Genomic DNA, 17,556 nt, shown 5'->3' on the forward strand with positions numbered 1-17,556 from the left:
TCCACCCATTTTCAGATTATTTCTTCCAGTTCCAGGGTCCACCTTTCTATGGGATGTTGCATGCATATAATTTAAATAAATAGGAATGTTATATATAATATATGATTGGATATTGCACTTGATGTTGCATTACAAAAATAGAACTAAACCTCTTGGAGCTTCAGTTGTAGAGAGGCTAGAATCTTCAACAGCTGGAAACCCCGTTTCCCAGCGTAGAGAAAGCTGGAGTTTCTCTGGTTCTGCAGAGAGGAAGCAGCGGAGAGGATGGCACCTCGTGCAGCTCTGGTGAGGAAGGGTTGGGTAGATGGTAGTCCAATGGGAACTGCTGAGTGATGTGGTGAGAATGTGTGGGATTATAAGCTTGTGAGGTTTGTTTCTTCCCATTTACATATTACTTAAAGCTTCTACATAGTTACCTTCCTTCTCTTTTGGCAAATAAATGCAAGTGGTGCTTCCTGGTGCCTTACCCATGGTGCCTTCCCAGGGTGAAGCTGAGTGTGGCTCTTTGCAACCTGAACTTGGCTCTTTGGTAGTCCAAGGCGAGAAGGAACTGAGGCAAAGACTAAGGGATTGGTAGGGAAACTCATGGTAGAGTTGGGCTTCCTACCTTTAACCCATCTTTTTTCTGTTGGTTTCAGCCTCCTGCAAGCTCGTGGTGACTTTTGAGGAAGACCTGGTTGTGCTCCTCCTCGCTGGAGGAACTTGTCTAAGACTGCCAAAGTTTTGGGATCGTTTTTTTTGTGGTGGAAAAACTTAACATTGCATGCACACACACACACACACACACACAAAATCAGGAAAATGTTACCCCAAGGAAACTTTTCAATTATGTCAAGTAAATCATTTTTTAAATATCAGTTGTATAAAATGCTTGTTTCAAGTTGACATTTTTCTCTGTATGAAAAACTACTGTGTCAGTTTTTTATTGAAAATGCTAACTCTTTGTTATGACACTTCAAAATCAGCACCTTTCTGGACATGTTTGGCAAAAGATTTTTATATCTAAAATGTGCGTCATTTCAGTTTGCAGTGAAAGCAGGTGTCAATCTCTAATCTTATGTAGCAAAAAAACCCCACTTTTGGTTTTAAAAGCATGTTCAGATCCAAGGAACAGCAAGCGCTCTGTTCCAAATGTGGTTTGTTTTGGGTTTTTTTCCCCCCACAAAAATCTCCTTGGAGAGAGGTGAAATTGTAGTGAGGCTTTATTTATTCCTTAAAATGTGACGAGGGAGAGGAACAGAGAAGGAAACAAATAGGAAAAGTCTCATTCCCGTCCTCTTCAGTTTCCCTTCTGTTTTTTTTTTTTTTCCTGATTTCGTCCCTTAACAAGACAATTCCTTCCTACATGAACAAAACATTGGGTAGTGCTGTTCCCAGGGCAGATCCTGGGCTGAATTCCCGGCCATGAAACCTGTTTCAGTGAGACAGGAGTGGAAGAGTAGTCTGTGGGTATGGCACCGATGTACTCGTGAGAGCCCAAAACACCCGTAGCGCTGTGTCTGAATTCATGGCTGCTGATGGGGAGGGGACCGAAGAGCAGCGTACCTTGGAGCAGGGTTATTCCGCTCCCTGTGTGTTAGACATGGCTGGAAAAAGAGGGAGGAGAAAAAAGTAAGGTTAGGATGTGAGCCGAAGGGAAGCACAGAGCAGGTCCTGTTTTTCCTGTCCTTTCTACGGCTTCAGTTGTCTTAGGAGAACGAAGCGTGTTTTCCATCTTGTGGTGCTCTTGATGGTAAATGGCCACTGCGGGCATCATGGTCTTTTGCAAGGGATCTGTAAAAGCTTTACCGCCTGCTCCCTCCCCCATCAAACCCAGCCCCCAAACTAGACTTTCCATAGCCTGGTGATGCGAAAAGATGACATAGGAGGTGGAATGGAGAGAGATTCCTTTATTATTATTATTAGAAATAGAAAAAAGTGTCCCTAGCCTTCTTTCCAGGGAGAAGCGGCAGTGGTTCCCAGATGTCCACTAGAGTAGGTCTTGCCTTATCACAAAAATGTGCTACCTCGCATCTTTTAAGGTTTCTTTCCTTGAAATGCGATGCAAATGTTGATAGAAATGAAGTCAGCAGACTAAAACTCCTAGCCTTTGTAGCAGGATTGTTTATCACATTGCACTTTGCATCCTTGAGCACTGGATGGCAGGTGGTGCTGGGTGTTCACGTCCTGGGTGCTCATTCCTTATTCCCTGCCCCGCGCATGCAGCAGCTCTTGGGGCTGCTGGCACCTCTTCCAACTAACGCTGTAACGCCTCCTGAGAAACGAACAGTATCTCTGTGCACACATGATGTCACGTTACGCAACAAGCCCTGTGTGCCCAGGCTGCGCCGGGCATGCTATGCAGGCGTAGGTCTGTCCTGCCATGCAAACGGGGGGCGAGGTGTCCTGAAGCTGCTTGGCCAGGCTCTGCATGAGCTGCCTGGAACGTGCCACTGTATTTCCACCCAGGAAATGTGGGTGTCATTGCTTTCTGAATGCAAATGATGGCACTTAGGCTAGCTCCTCGGGTGCTGCTGTAGGTCCTGATACACCTGATGTGAATTCCTAATGCAGGAGAGAAGGGATGAAATACCCCAAGGCTGATTTTTTGGGTTTGTTTTTGTTTGGTTTTTTTTTTAATGTGCTAGGTCCTTTGTATTAAGGATAAATTCATGTTTTCCTCTTGACTGGCTATCTTTGCACACTTGTCACTGCATCTTGCAAGTCTAAGATTGTGTAGAAATCAGATATGGTGAGTTCTGATCAACAACAAAAGAAACCCTTTAAATTTCAGCCTACATTCAAGTGCAATGAATTGTAAATGCTTCCAATTATCTAATGACATAGATTCCTTGTTCCTGGTAACTGGCTGTCTTCACTTTCAGCCTTTAAAAGAGCCCTAAACAGAAAATCAGTGTCTTGTGTTTAAAACCTGAAAGTCTGCACATGCTCAGCCTGTAGGTTAAGCGGGAGCTGCTCAGACATGGCTTTATGCACCTCACCAAAATGATCAATTAAGAAGCTTGTAACCCAGGAACCCCTGTTTGAAATGTGCACTTCTGGACATGGGGGGGGAATAAAAGGCTTATATCAAAAAAGCCTTTCAACATGAAGTGTCAGAATTTTTCCATTTGAAAACCCAGGTGCAGTAATTGGCTCTTGTGAAATTCTTTCCTGAGCTCTGCAGTTTCAAGGAGTTGACGGTGTTAAAAGAAAAAAGGAAAAAAAAGGTGAATGGCAGTTTAAATTTTCAAACCGGCCTCCTGAACTAGTTGAAGAGCTTATGTTCCTCATTGCTTCTGTAGTAGAGGGGGAGCAGGTCCCTGGGGAGGTCAGCAGGGCAGGGCACGGCAGGCAGCAGTAGGTTGTGGGGCGGCTGGCTGGGCAGGGCAGTGATGGGTGGTGTGCCGGGCTGTAACACCAGCCGGGGCAAGACATGCGCTTCGGGGTGCCAGCTCTGCAGGGGCAGCTTTGGCAGGTTTTCGGGGCTCCTGGTAAAGGCAAGAGGGTAGTAAGAGGGGTCTGCAGCGCTGATGGGATCCTGCAACCCACCCAGGCGATGCTGAGGCAGGGTGAAGGGAAGCCCTGCTCCTCTGGCTCACCTCCCCCTTGAAAAAGAGCGTGTGGGAGGGTTTAATTGCTGTTAGGTGCTAGGTGGGGAGTGCAGGGGAGCGAGTGCCCAAGCAGTGGGGGCTTTTACATCTGGCTGCTCCTGCCTCAGGTGGTCTGGGAGCGGCTCTTGCCCCTGCTTGAGGAGCTGAGGGGGCAATGCCTGCGTGGGGGCTTACCTTTGGAAAGCCAGGTTATTGCAGCCGGCGAATGCCCCTGGGAACACAGAGCTGGAGAGGGCTGAGAGGTGGTAATCGCGCCGATGGTAGTGCTTCAGTCTCCCAAAAGCATTCCTCCCTCTCTCGGGGGGGGAGGGGTCATGCTTCCATCCTCCTCTGACTTTCCTCCTATGCTGCTGCCTGCAAGGTGGAGAGAGAAATGCCCATGCAGATGCTTTCTTTGCACTTTGTGGCCTGGCTGTTTTCATTTACCACCCTGGAAACATTTGGCATGTTTGTAACCTAAACCAAAGCTGTCACCCAGTGGGTTTGACCCCCTTCCTCTGCTCCCAGAGGAAAGCACCGAAGCTGTCTCAGCCCTTCAGAAAAGGGGCACTGGTGAGGCACCAGCCAGTCCTGGGAAGAGCAGGCCAGCCGGGAGAGGTATGGCTGGTGCCTGTCGAGAGATTGAGATGTTATCTCTTGCAGGGTTTTTTTACTCCTTATGCACTTCTGATGGGCTCCCACTTAAAGCTGCATCCCTAGGTAGGCTCCTGCATGGTCCCTGTCGCTGCGATCCCTTGTTTAGGATACCAGCGCTGGCAAAACCAAAGAGGTCCTGCTGGACCATAGGCCGGGAAAAGGGGGAAGTGCTGCTGTAGCGATGCTGCTCTGCGAGCGTGGTCCTGGCTGGTGGCACCTCTGTTCGCCCAGCCCTGCTCCCCACCGTGGCTTGTCTCCCACTCCTTCCCAGAGGAGGATGCTCTTCCTTTCCGCCCGCTGGGCTGTGCACTCGCAGTTGCACTGAACTTAGCCTCAGAAAAGGGATATTCCCACCGACCATCCTCCATGTATTGTCTGTTCCTTTCTTTCTCTGTGATGGAGAGCTTTTTGTAAATCACCAAGCTAACAGCTTTGCATGCGCTGCGGCTTTCCTGGCAGGAGCCCTCTCTGCAATCACCAGCAGCATCCCCGCTGCCGGGACTCATCTTCCTTATCGGGGCCCAAACATACCTTCACTTTGGAGCAGAGATTTAACTTTTTCATGCACGATCGTGCCAAGCTGCGGGTGGTTTCAGATGCGCGAACGGGGAGGATCGTGCAAGGGGGAAGAGTCCCGAGTGGGTGCAACCCGCGCAGCTCCGTGTCTCAGCAGATGGCAGCAGCGATTCTCCTTCAGCTCCAGCAGCTCTGGCTGCTCCTAACCCCTCCACACCCCAAAAACCCAACCTCTTTGCACCCCCAGCTCCGTACTCACTCACCCCCCGCGGCTTTTCCTCGCCCTATCCCGCCAGCAGCAGACTGCGAAGGAGACGGACAGTGCCAAGATGATGGCTCCGCTCAACAGCGAGGCGGCCACCGCAGCGCGGGAACCGGTGCCCGAAGGCTGCGGGGCGGCTGCGGAGCAAAGCGGGGCGGCGGTGAGCGGAGTCGGTGAGTCGTGTCCCGTCCCCCCCCCCCCCCCCGGTTTCACTCCCCTGTGCAGAATAACCTAAAGTTATCCTTCAGGGTATAGTTTTTATTAATAACCATTTTAAACAATAAATAAGAAAGTTTATGGGGGGTGGTGGGGGCAGAAATCGTATTAAAACTTAATGTTTTCTTATGGGGGGGGGAAATCGTATTAAAAGTTAATGTTTTCTTCAGAAAATTAAAGTCAAATGGGACCAAAAAAAAAAAAAAAAGTGTCCGATGCATCTTGCATAAAACACAAAGGTAGCAGGAGTGAAGCCGTGAATAAAAAATTAAATAAAAAAAAAGGAATAGAATTGGTGGTAACTTTTTTTTTTTAACCTGGAACATGTGTTTTTGCTTAACTGTTCCTTGGGGAGAAAAAAAGAGAAAAAAAAATAGGCGTGGGGGGGGGAAAGAAAAAAGCCAGGGAAAAAGGAAAAAATAAAAGGTGGGGGAAAAGTAAAAAAAAAAAAGGAAAAAAGAAAGTTGGGGAACAAGTCAAAAAGGATTAAAGAAGCATGAGTATCTGAAAGAAAAAATGGGCTTGTGAAATGAAAAAAAAAAATTGAAAACTTTTATGGGCATAATCATAGCATCATAGAATAGTGTGGGCTGGAAGGGACCTTTAAAGGCCATCTAGTCCAACCCCCTGCAGTGAGCAGGGACATCTTCAACTAGACCAGGCTGCCCAGAGCCCTGTCCACCCCGGCCTTGAATGTTTCCAGGGATGGGGCATCTACCACCTCTCTGGGCAACCTGTTCCACCACCCTCACTGTAAAAAATAGCCACTTCCTTCAGATTTTTCTTGGATGGGTGTAGGGTTCATCCAAGTGTGTGATCCTTCCCTGCTGTAGGACTGATGTCTGGAAAGAGCAGGTGAATTACATCCTGATCAAACCATAAAGGGAACTTAAATGACATTTGCTAAAGTTAGGGAAGTGGCTCCCATCCCAAGGACAAAATAATGTCAATGAATTCACTAACATCTGCAAAAATGGTATGTTTAGGTTTTCAGAATAATAAAATACACAGATTCAAAAAACTCAACCTTATGACACTTGCACAATAACCAAACGAAGACTTCTAATGCTTTTTGTTTCAAAGAGAACAAGTGCATGGGGATTTTTTTTCCCTAAAACGGTCTTAAAAACTCTTTATTTTGGGGAACCCAAGGTGTGATTTAAAGTGTGGAGGTGGGGTTTTTTTTGGTTCACCCAACTTGTTTCTGTATTAAGCATTTAGGACTGAGAAGACAGGGTTTGCTAATGAGCTTTATGAATGTTTTACTACGGGAGTACCTGTAATCTATTGCAACAAAGTTCATTGCTTTTATTTTGCTGTGTTTACTTTTATGAAGGAAAGACGCTCACTGACTGTGTATCACGAGGTTTTACAGCTCTGAATTGATATGAATCGCATTATTTCTGTTTTCATTGTTAAAGGGCAAGTTGCCTGGGGTGCTTCTGAGCTGAGGTACCTGCAGGGATGTCCTACAATTGGAGCATTTTGGTTTTTAATTTGACCTTTGTGAGATGTTACCGTTTCAAAATGGATTTTCTTATATCGAAGTGAAAGAGAAGTGGCAAAAGCGAATGTGGTAGAGCTTCTCCATTTCAAACTTTTTTTAGCCAACTATTGCACCACAGGTTTGCCCATACCCTGTTTCTGAAAGGGCCCCAGGTCTTTGATTCTCAGTGTCCAGCTCAAGCAATACAATTCACACGTAAACTATGTAGTATTTATAACTTTTGTGGTTTTGCTTGCTGCTGAAAAAAATATATAACTTCCTTGAGGGCAGTTTTCCTGAAATTATTTTATGTACGTACATGATACACAGTGCGTGAGAGAAAGCTTTTAAAGCAATAAACTTTGTTCCTTTGACGTTAAGCCATTCATTCTCGATGAGCATGTACCACAAAAAACACGTGGGCCGTTTGCAACTGGCACATGCTCTGCATGCTCTTTCATAAACAGCATGTGGTAGGTTATTACAAAGTTCAGCTTTCCTCCTGCTGAGAGCTTTTGGCTGTGCCCTGGAGTCACTGTGCCTGGCACCCAGCATTGGGCATCAGCCAGTACCAGGTTTTGACTCAACTTAGTGACTTGTGTTCCAGATATGGGGAGCGAGATAAGGCCTGTTTATCTGCTGAGCCGGTGCCAGATGAATTCACCCTTTGGCAACCCCTCGCCTTATTGCAGCTCACGAAACGCTGCTGCAGGGGCCCCACTGAAGCACGGCATTTCACCCGTGCTGACGACCACCGACTGGGTCAAGCTGGACCTCCGCTGTCCCCTTTTTGGGGTGGCTGGGGCACCCCACATCCTCCTCCTACCCTCGCCGGCTTAGCCAGAGTGAGGAAACCCCCGTGCAAGGGGTGGTGGCTGCGCCTCCCCTCCCTGGTTAGCAATCGGGTGGCGTCACCTGCACCGCGCTGAGACCCTATACGTGGGCACAGGGGCTGGGTCACGCCAGCGGGCTCCTTACCCTGGCAGTGGGGCGGCGGGTGGCTCCAGGACGAAGTGCTCTCCCGGCGGAGGCAGGAGAGCCTCTCGCTGCCCACCAGCTGGTACCCCTCCTGGCACCAGTACACAAGGACCGAGCCCAAGGAGACGCCCGAGCCTCTGTCCACGTAGTAGTATCCATAGTGCGGCGGGGGGAGAGCCGTGCACGGCGCTGGGGGAGAAGGGGAGATGTTAAGTGCAGCTGGGGACAAAGCCCCCACTGGTGATACATTTGAAAAGGCTGCCGGGCCCCTGTGTCACTCCTGCAGGTCCTGCAAGTCTCTGAATTTATTTTTTTTGCGTAATCCTAAAGGAGAGACATAGGGAAATCTAGTGGCTTTATCTGGATAATAAATCTTCTAGTTGCAAAGTCTGCAATGTGAGCAGCTACTGAACAGCAGAAGTGGGACTGGAAAGGTACAGAATGGGGACAGTGTGCAGAGGGCAACCTGTAAGAAGGAAAGGAAGAGGATGGGTGTTTTGTAATACCCCAGTATTCTGGGAGAATTTTGTTGGCTGGAACTCAAAGCAATAAAAATACAACTCCATGCTATAGATACTTTTTCCATCCCAGCCTTTATTTTTTTTTTTCTAATTTGTTACCCACAACTATTCAGAGCTACTCAGTTATCCTGCTTAGATCATCCTTTCTGCATTGCACCCTTTGCTTCTTTAGTGCTGTCCTTGCTCCAGCTTGCTAGTACCTGGCAAGAGCCGGGAGTGAGGCGAGCTCCAAATGGGATGCCATTCGCACTGTGCGCTTGCAGAAAAACCCTGGATATACTAACACAAGGCCAAGAAAATGTGGATGAGTAGAGTTTTGTGTAACAGGTATCACAGGTACCAATATCCTGAATAAAGGATCTGATCGACTCTAGTTAAGGCTAGCTTAAAACCTTCAGGCAGAAGCGTGCTTTATGTAGCTCAGGGGGAACTTTTGAGGGAAATTCCGAGTGCAGCAGTAAAGCTAATGCGAGAAAGAGGTTTGGTTTGCCTCTTCTTTTGCTGAGATGATGTAGGCTTCTCCTCCAGAGGGACTGACAAGAAGTAGATCAGGTTGAGTAAGATCAGACTTTCTCCAGGTCCAGCCATACTGTTAACAGGTAGTGGAGATGTCTGTAAGAATAAATTCAGCGGTGCCAGGGGGGCTGCCTGGATGCCTGGACTGGATCTGTCATATGGTTAAATCGTCCGGCACTGGGTAGCACCTTCCCCAGTAATCCCTCGCCGCGATTTGGAGATAAGGCGGTCCAGGGCCTGTTCCCAACAGGCATTTTGGAAACAACACATAGTTCATAAAGGTTTGGGAAGGTGAAAGGTTCGGTAGCACAGCACGGGCTGCTCTGCGCCACAGCCTGCACCGGGTGGGCAGTCACCCCACGGGAGCCCCAGCGCCATGTCCCACTTGCTGGGGAACAGCGTGTGCTCTGCTCTAGGAAGTGGATTAAAAAAAAAAAATCACCCTCAGCATTTGGAGATTATTTGTGCTTTTAAAAAATCTCCATTCTCATTTCTCCCTAAGGGTCCCAGCTCAGCCCTTTGGGACTGGGATGTGTGCACCTGTACCCTGGGCAGGGAGCTGGTCCATCATGAAATGCATAGAGGTTAACATGGAGGACTTTAGTCTCAAAGGAAGACAGTTAAGTGTTAAATTTCTTCCCTGTGCCTGGTGACTTTGCCTCTGATGCGACACATTTCTCCCAGAAGCTGCTGTGGCTGTAAGGACCACAGAAAGCCCTGCAGCCCCTACATGTACCCTAGGTGTGCCTCCGCACCTGTCAGGAGAAGCACTGTCATGCCATCATCAACGTGTCCCCATGCCCTTCACCCTGTGTGCCTGCACAGTGGGGCCCCGAGCAGCCCCGCAGAGGGAAAGGCAGGCGATTGCTCGCTGAAGTACCTGAGATGTTGCTGTGCACGTAGGTCCCGTTGGCAACGTCTCTGGGCAGCCCCTTTCTGACGTGTCCTGCCCCGGGCGAGGTGGTCCTGGACCCAGCAGCATCACTCCAGGCAAAGCTCAGGCAGCTCCAGGGCAGCAAGCAAAGGGCGATACATTTCCCAAACCTTTGCCCCGTCATGGTTTGGGGAAACACAGCATCGTCAAGTGCCCGGCTGTCCTGAGTGCCTGCAGTTTCCCTTTGCTTCTGAGCAGGAGTCAGCTGGGATCTTAGGGCATTAAGCCTTGAGCAGCAAAGCCAGCAGCCTCTCTCCCCACGGGACTTGCCTCTCCTCCGTGTCGGCACAAACCCCATGTCCCTGCTCCTAGCATTGCCAGCCCTGCTCTGGTCACTCGGCTGAGCGGCTCCGAAGCCCCACAGAGAAAGCAGGTGTGGGAAAGGGAGTGAGAAGCAGCAAGCACTCGGGATCCATCTTTTACAGCTCCCTCCTGCAGGGACCGGCTGTCCCCATCTCTCCAGGTGCTGGAGATGCACATCAGGCACCGTCCTCCTCCTCTACCTGCTGAAATCCACACTCAAGCTCACTGCTGAGACTCCTGAGCTGCAGACCCTCCTGTGCTCATCCCTTCCCTCCCACCAGAGCCTAGGGCTGATTTTCTATAAACAGCAGCAGAGCGGGATATGAGCCATGGGAATCAAAAGGATTTCATAGCAGCAACTCTACCAGCTTTGTCGCTGCGGGAACCGCAGAGAACTCTGTTTTTCCTTTTCCTTGGGGCTCCCTCTGCACAGCATCTCTCTGCCTGGTCACTTCAGGCCCTGATGTTTTATGATGTTTTATAGCTGGAGGGGCTGTAGCAGCGACCAGCTCTTGCCGCCTGGGATGTAGGTTGCTCTTACCTGCCCCTACCCGCCTGGTCCCTTCTGTGTACCCAGAAAGAGACATGGTGCCCCACGTTGCCCAAGTGCTTGAGACAAAGACGTTTTCAGCAGGCAATGGCTCTGCGTTGAGGCTTTTCCCAGCAGCCAGCACAGCAGCTGTGTGACCAGCAGGGCTTTGCAGCGGTTTTTGGAGCATCCCCTGCTGTGGCTATCTTCTCCCCTCCTTGCACCCCCTGGAGCTCCCCTCGCCCTGCGGGTCTCCTGTGCCCCTCCTGTCCTGCATCCTTGCCTGTCCTGCGGCAACCTGGGACTTACTGCAGGTATAAGTGTTAAAGCCCTTATTGATACCCTGTTATTCATTCATAGCCTTGGCACCAATACAGCGGCCTCGGCGGCTGGGTGTGAGGACATTTGCAAGCACTCACAGCTTGGCAGGGAGATTCTCTGGCTCTGTGGGTCAGTTTTTGTTTGCTTCTCTTTTATATCCGTGGCCTGTAGCTGCAGCCAATGTGCTTGGCTGAGAATGGCTGCCTGAGCGGATCTGGGGAGGGCAAAATGTTGCCTCGGATGTGTGGCCAACTCCTGTTTGTAAAACCAAACAGCGGTCTTGCGGTCTTAGTGTGATTTACTGCATCACATAAAGGGGAACTAAAAATGTCAGATGGCATCAAACCCCTGTCCCATCCTGTCCCATCCCATCCTAGGGATGCAGCCGAGGGGGTCTGTGGCAAGGAGGGGAGCTGTGGGGCCGGGCAGTTGCTCAACCTTGCTTGTGGTCCCTTCCTGGCACTGGGACCCCCTTCCGCTTACACCCAGGGTGGCTCAGCAGTGCTCCGGCCCTCCTTGCACTTGTAGAGAGGTTTCTTGTCATCTCCATTGGCCTTGCCACCTGGGAATGCCTTAATCCTACTCTGCCTGTCTGTCCATCCATCTCTCACACACTCCTTTTTGGTTCAGGCTGTGCTGGTACCTCTCTGGGCTTCTCTCCAGGGGATTTACTTGCCTTCTCAGGAAAATCTGTTTCAACCTCCCATGACTTACAATGGTCTAGCTCAGAAACAACCTTAATTTCTTCTCTTTCCTTGTTAATCCTTCTTAAATAATGAACTTTCCCTGGCTCCTCTTGGAGAGCGTGCCAACGAGGAGGGGGTCGTCCTCAGCTCAGTGAAAATGGTTTCTTGTTCTGTTTTGGTTTTTTTTAACTTTTCCTTTGTGACTGTCAGGATTTTGCCATTTGTGCAATGAAGGTAAGCTTTGAGGCAGGCTGGGTTGTGTGAAAGTGTTAACGCCGACAGCAGAGGAGCCAGCCTCCTGGGTACAAACACAGGCATCTCCTGGCAGCTGGGAGCTGGGGTACAGGCACCCCAAGGGCACTGGGGATGCAGGGACCAACCCTGAACCGGCCCCTCCGCCGAGCCTGAGCCTGGTGCTGTGTGTGCCTTCTCCTGCCAAGGCTTACGAGCTGTCCCCACCACTGCTGATGGCTGGGGGATGGTGGGAAGAACCAGGTGCCCTCTTCCCCCTCCCCACTGCCAGATGTGTCCTGATGCTAAACAGCTGGGGACCGAGCATGTGCTGCAAGCGTGGCCTTCAGCGCGGGGCTGGCAGCGGTAACTCTTGTCACATGTGCTGGGGTATGAATGGGCTCAGCAAAAGCCCGGGCACACAATAACCACACTTGAGCTTGTGCTCAAAATGCTGAGTAGATGACACGGATTATTCCTTTGCTAATGCTCTTAAGAGCTATTCCTGGGCCCGAGGGCGATAAAGGAGCTTATTATTGCAAAATCAATATCCTGCTGGGAGTGGATTTCAACGCCATTCCCTGTACCCTGCTTGCTGGTGGCGGCTGTCTGCACAGAGCCAAGGAACCAGGCACTGGGCTGTGCAGGCAGAGGCTGGGGATGACCCTGAGCTCAGGCAAGGAGCATGTCCGTGCCCCAGCTCAACAGGCCCTTTCCTTGCGGGGAAGGCAAGAAGGAAGAGGGAGCTAGTAGGGGAGCTGGTGTGCCTGAGGGGCTGCAGCTCTCCCAGGCCCGGGGTATTGGCTGGGGGCTCCCATCTTCCTGGTGGATCACCTGTGGGTGATCTCCTTCAAGGTCTTCTCCTCCATCACAGCAGCCCGCAAGGTAAAGCTCAGCTGGTGGCTTTCAAAGCTGGCTCAAAGGTCTCTCACACCTGCACTCAGATCTCCCTGCTGGCTGATGGGCATCCACTTGGGGATAAAGCTTTGCTGAGCCACAGTGGGATTTCCCCCTATCTTCTCTGCTTCTTCAAACCTTTTAAATACCCCCTTTGCAAAAGTGCCCCTCTCACATCTTCCCACCTGCATGAGTATTGCCCTGCCCTGGGCAATTTTCTCCTCCAGCCCCTGCTCTACAGCTTCAAACCTGGCATCCCAGCTTGGATCAGCTGCTGGGGCTCTCCCATCTCCTGTCCCATGGCCTCACAAGGCCAGGATGCTCTTGGCCCTGGGCATGGCACGTGGTTGCTCTCCACCTTGTTCCATCCTTATGTCCTGCTTCCCCTCATGCCGGTGTGCCCGGCCAGAGAAAACAGCATCCCTCTTACCTTGGCACAGGCAGCCAAGCAGAGGTGTGTTGGCATCAACATGGTACCATGACACTTAGGAGATCCCTCCTTTAATCTTCTGTGTTTTTTCCATCCTGGCATGGCCCACACCCTCATACCATTCTCCTGGTTTTGGCACAACCCCTTTCAGCTCTGCAGTTTGTTATTGCGCTGCTTTAACAACAAGAAGTACCAGTCCTGGAGAAAAACAAACACTTTTCTTCTTCCTTGTGACACGAGGATGTCTGGAGGAGAGTCCCCAGAGGAGTGCAGGTAGATGAAGTGCAAAGGTAACCAGAAAAGGCTACGTGTTTCTCTGCCTCGTGGGGTCTCGATCGCAGCGCACCCCAGGTTTTGGCCTGTGCAAGGGCTGGGCATGGTGGGCAGGAGCAGCCCCGCATGGAGAAGTGCTCATCCCCTGGAAATGACAAGCTCCCCTGACAGCGGTGGGATCCAGGACCCGCACCCAGGGCAGGACTGTGGTGTGTCTGGATGAACAGTGGCAGGTGGAAAGAAGAAGGGATTGTGTCAGGGGAGACTTGCTGAGAGAGTTGGGTGACTGCAGGGGTCTTGCAAGAAAAGCGCTGGGGAAGCTCACGCATTGCACCCAGCTCGGTGGGTGTTGCTGTCTGACTGCAGCCTGCGCAGTTTCCCTGGGACACGTGGCGAGAGAAATGTAGATGAGTGCCTCAGTGCCTCAGTTGTCTTTGTATGTCAGGTCCTTTGGACAAGAAAAAGAACTGAGAGACGTGGGAGGGGGGAAGGCGAGCACACAGGTAATTGTCTGGCTGGCACTCTGCACTCGGTTTCTTGCTGTGCCATAGAGATCCGGGTGCAAAAATTGAAAACGATAATCCCTGACTATTTAAGGGAATTTACTTTGGTCATGTTTGTTCCCCTGTTGTGTTTTAATCAAACATTGTCTCAGGTAAACTTTGTCATATACCCCAAGTGCATTGCAGCGTGTTGCTCTGGTTGCATTTAAGCGATGAGACTTATTTCTCGTGGCAAACAATGTTTCTGCACTTTGGCAGGCCAAGACTAAAAGCACGGGGCTCACCCAGGTCTGTTAGCGAGCAGTGCAGAAGCCCACCTTCCCCTACCAAACACACAAGCACTAATTTCAAGTCAGTGACCACAGGTGATCCTATTTTCTTGCAGAAGGTTCTGCAGACAGAAGGACATAGGGGTATTTTGTGACTAAATTACTCATTGCAAGTCTTTTGCTTAGCTCTCTTGCTAGTCCATCCTTCATGCAAACCAACCAGGGCTAGCTCTGTGGAAGATCAAACCATTCTCCAGGAAGACAATTCCAGGTTTTTTTGGTGCAAGGTCTCCATGTCACGCCTCTTCTGTACCCCAGTGCTTTTATTTCATAGCCCTGAGTTCCCTCTAAACCCATCTTTTCGCAGCTGCAGTAGCTGGGGCTCAGTGCCACAGGTTTGTGAGAGCTGTGGATAAACCTGCCCTCCCAGCAAGGGGCTTGGCATCACTCACCAAGTCTGCAGCTCCCGGGGTAATGTGTGGACAGCCACACGTGGAGGGATGCTTCTCACTCAACTTTAGACATCTTCATCTGTGTCAGTCACTCTTGGTTGTTTCATAGTTCGGGAAAGAAATGGGATTTGTTTTATCTAGCCTGTTTGGGACCCCTGTTTTAAGATGCAGTGGAAGTTTCAGAGGTGCCCACTGAATGCAAAGGACCCACATTAAGATTTGTCACTACCCAGAATTTTTTGGGATTGCATGTGGCAGGCACTTGCCACATCTTTATCTACCAGCAGGGCCTCGGGAGTTGCCACACTGGTGCCACCCCAACTGCAGTTCAGTGGGGACACCTAAGGAGTGCAGGAAGCTCCTTGGTCATGGAGGCGTAATCAGTTCAGGTTTGCGTCTCAGGGTGGCATTAGAAGTTGATCCACTACAAAACACCCCCTGGGAAAGACTTTGAGCTTCAGGGAAGAATGTAGGTTAAGAGAGAAAATGACCCTGTCAGGAGAGTCAGGATACAGATGGTCCAGGCTCTCCTTGTGGGTACAGGAGACATGGGGTGGAGACTGAAGATTTGAGCTGAGTCTCCCATGTCTCCAAGCTTTTCCTTGATTAGTTGCTTTTAACAGTCACTTGGCTGCTTCTGCCCCCAAGGGCATAAACCGAGAGACAGCCGCTCCCGACATGAGCAGCTGGCCGGGTAGCCTGACCGATGGCAGGAGATATGCCAGACACACAAGTTCTAAAGGGAATCCATACTATATTTCCCTTTATTTTCGTTCCTAACACATCATGAATGAGTTAACGGGTGGATGCCTGCCCATTTATTCCTAAAAGCCATTCATACAATTGAGGCTGCTATTAAGTGACGACATTACTGGTTAAGCATGCATCTTTGCTAACTGAATAATTCCTTGCTGTGAAAAACCTCACAATTTCATAATTTATTGCTAATCCTGTTATATATACACAGATATACACATGTACATACACATATGATGTACACATACATTTGCACATACACAGAGACTTCCTACCTGCTTTGCTTATTTCCGAGGGCAGGATAGTCCAGGCTGCAGCACTTCACATGAACTCTATAAATTTCTACTTTGACATGTACATTGTGCTATTTCGTAACCTTCTTCTAGATTCCAGATTATGGCATTAACCTTTTGTTGTTTGGTACTGTTAAACTCTTAATTCCTAACAGCTCTACTCTGATGTCCAGGCTTTTGGCTAGGTAGGATTTATTTCCTGCATTTTTTACAAAAACCTGCAGTCTCTTCGTACTCTTAAGGTGCATTTTTGGCGCATCAGAGTTTCCCAAAATGGCAAACTTGTTTTCTGCCCAGCTTTTTTTGAGAAAAGAGATTGTTGTTGCTGATGCTTTTTAAAAATTATTATTATTTTGTTCTTCTCATCCTGTTCACTTAATACTCTTTGCGTGGGCAGTTTCACATGCTAGTCTAGATGACACAGGCGTAGTTATGCACCTACGCCTTTGGGTTGTTACACAAGTTTATACAACCAAAGAGAAGAAGAAACCCTGATTACTGAATACCTGATTCTGAAAACAAGATTATCGCAGGACTGTGGAATCATTGAACAGGTAGTGGGCTGAAATTAAGAGGTGGAGGACTTTTTTGATGGGAGATCTCATAAAAGTCTAGTAGGAACACAGACTAGCCACAGAGAAATATTGTGCTGTGGCTCGACAAAAAAAAATCACAATGAGAGAGACTGTAACACACAGAGAGTGATTAATTCTCGGAGTGGAGTTAATGGAGGATATCAGAATGGACAGATTTAGATGGCTGCTTGGAGAACTGTGCTGTATCCGTCTAGAAATGCAAGCAGGAATGTACCTTCAAAAAAGGAATGGAAAAATCCAGTGTTCCTTTTCTTAAGAGCCTTGCAATGGTGCATCGTTGGTGGTATTGTAGCCTCACTGGTATTGCTTAATGGATACTGCCAATATGAAATTGTAAATATGCAATGAACCGCAACCGTACAGTGCACTGAATAACAAGAGATGAGTAACTCTGTACAACAGGGGTTTTTTGTCCTGCTTCCTCTGTGCTGGGAATTCATAAAGTCAAGGCCAAAAGCGTCCAAGGTAGTTTGACCAGGGAAAGAATTTTCATTTAGAGCTTGCAGAAGCCTCATGCCAAGATCAGTGGGACTTCTGCAGTAAAAATATGGGGAGATTCCTGTATAATGGGAGTTCAGAGATGAGATCTGGCAAAGCCTTGAACATGTGATTTTGATGCCTTTAGATGTGACCGTCTGGCAGCTCATAGCTTCCCTGACGGTGTTTAGGACAAGGTTGTCTTGCCCTGTAGTGCAGTCCTGGTCTGAAGAGAAGGTCTGAGAGTACGAAAGCTCTGCAGGATAAATAGGGACCAGAGTTTATTTCAGTTATGCTGCTTCCTATGTGGAAACCAGGAGATGTTCCCAATGGGTGGTCACTGTGTGTAGGCGATAGCATGCCCCTCTCTGCAGGAGCTCTCTGCAGCTGGTCTGGGACCTTCGCTGCCTCAGGAAGCCATTAAATTAAATAGATACTTAATCTGAGCAGGGTTGGGGAGGGGTGGCTTGAACGGCTTGATGGAGCATTAACACAGTTTGCTACTTGTTAAGAGAAGGGTAACTGCTTCAGGCCATCCGATGATCACCATTCAGCTAGGATCCTTAGCTGGACAGAGATAATCAGATGGCCTGAAGTAGTCCTTTTTCAGTCTTATGGCTTTTATACCTCCCTGGTGTCGTGTTCTGATGACTTGATTATTGGTTGCTACCTTAAATAGGTTCCCAGTTAAATCCTCATTCTTTTCATGTTGTAATAGGATTATCATACAAGATGATGACGATGGTTGTACCTAAGCCAAACTACACAGCATTTTACACGCAGAATAAGTGAAACCATCTAGAAACTGAATTTTCTAAAGATTAGCACAAAGCTCTTCAAACAGGCCCAACCCACACGGAAAATGCAAGTTGCTGTTGAATC

At 49.1% G+C, this 17,556-nt stretch overlaps 1 protein-coding gene across 1 annotated transcript; it reads right to left on the minus strand.

Annotated features, from left to right (window-relative positions):
* Positions 1-3,247: 3,247 nt before the first annotated feature.
* On the minus strand, positions 3,248-9,782 carry LOC129201689 (sushi domain-containing protein 3-like). Its single transcript, XM_054813291.1, has 5 exons — positions 9,605-9,782; positions 7,688-7,876; positions 5,009-5,144; positions 3,768-3,947; positions 3,248-3,470 (listed from the first exon to the last, which is right to left on the minus strand). Exons 1-5 carry the CDS (start codon positions 9,780-9,782, stop codon positions 3,248-3,250), a joined length of 906 nt encoding a protein of 301 aa, XP_054669266.1.
* Positions 9,783-17,556: the final 7,774 nt, after the last annotated feature.

The sequence above is a fragment of the Grus americana genome, chromosome 1, assembly GCF_028858705.1.
Source record: "Grus americana isolate bGruAme1 chromosome 1, bGruAme1.mat, whole genome shotgun sequence".
Lineage (NCBI taxonomy): Eukaryota > Metazoa > Chordata > Aves > Gruiformes > Gruidae > Grus > Grus americana.

What these genes read in the sequence shown, in the direction of transcription:
- LOC129201689 (XM_054813291.1), bottom strand. Translation starts at nt 9,782, where the DNA reads ATGACGGGGCAAAGGTTTGGGAAATGTATCGCCCTTTGCTTGCTGCCC. An exon ending in CGTGCACAGCAACATCTCAG is followed by an intron (nt 7,877 to 9,604) that starts GTACTTCAGCGA and finishes CTTCTCCCCCAG; the next exon opens with CGCCGTGCACGGCTCTCCCC. An exon ending in CCCGCCGCCCCACTGCCAGG is followed by an intron (nt 5,145 to 7,687) that starts GTAAGGAGCCCG and finishes TTTGCTCCGCAG; the next exon opens with CCGCCCCGCAGCCTTCGGGC.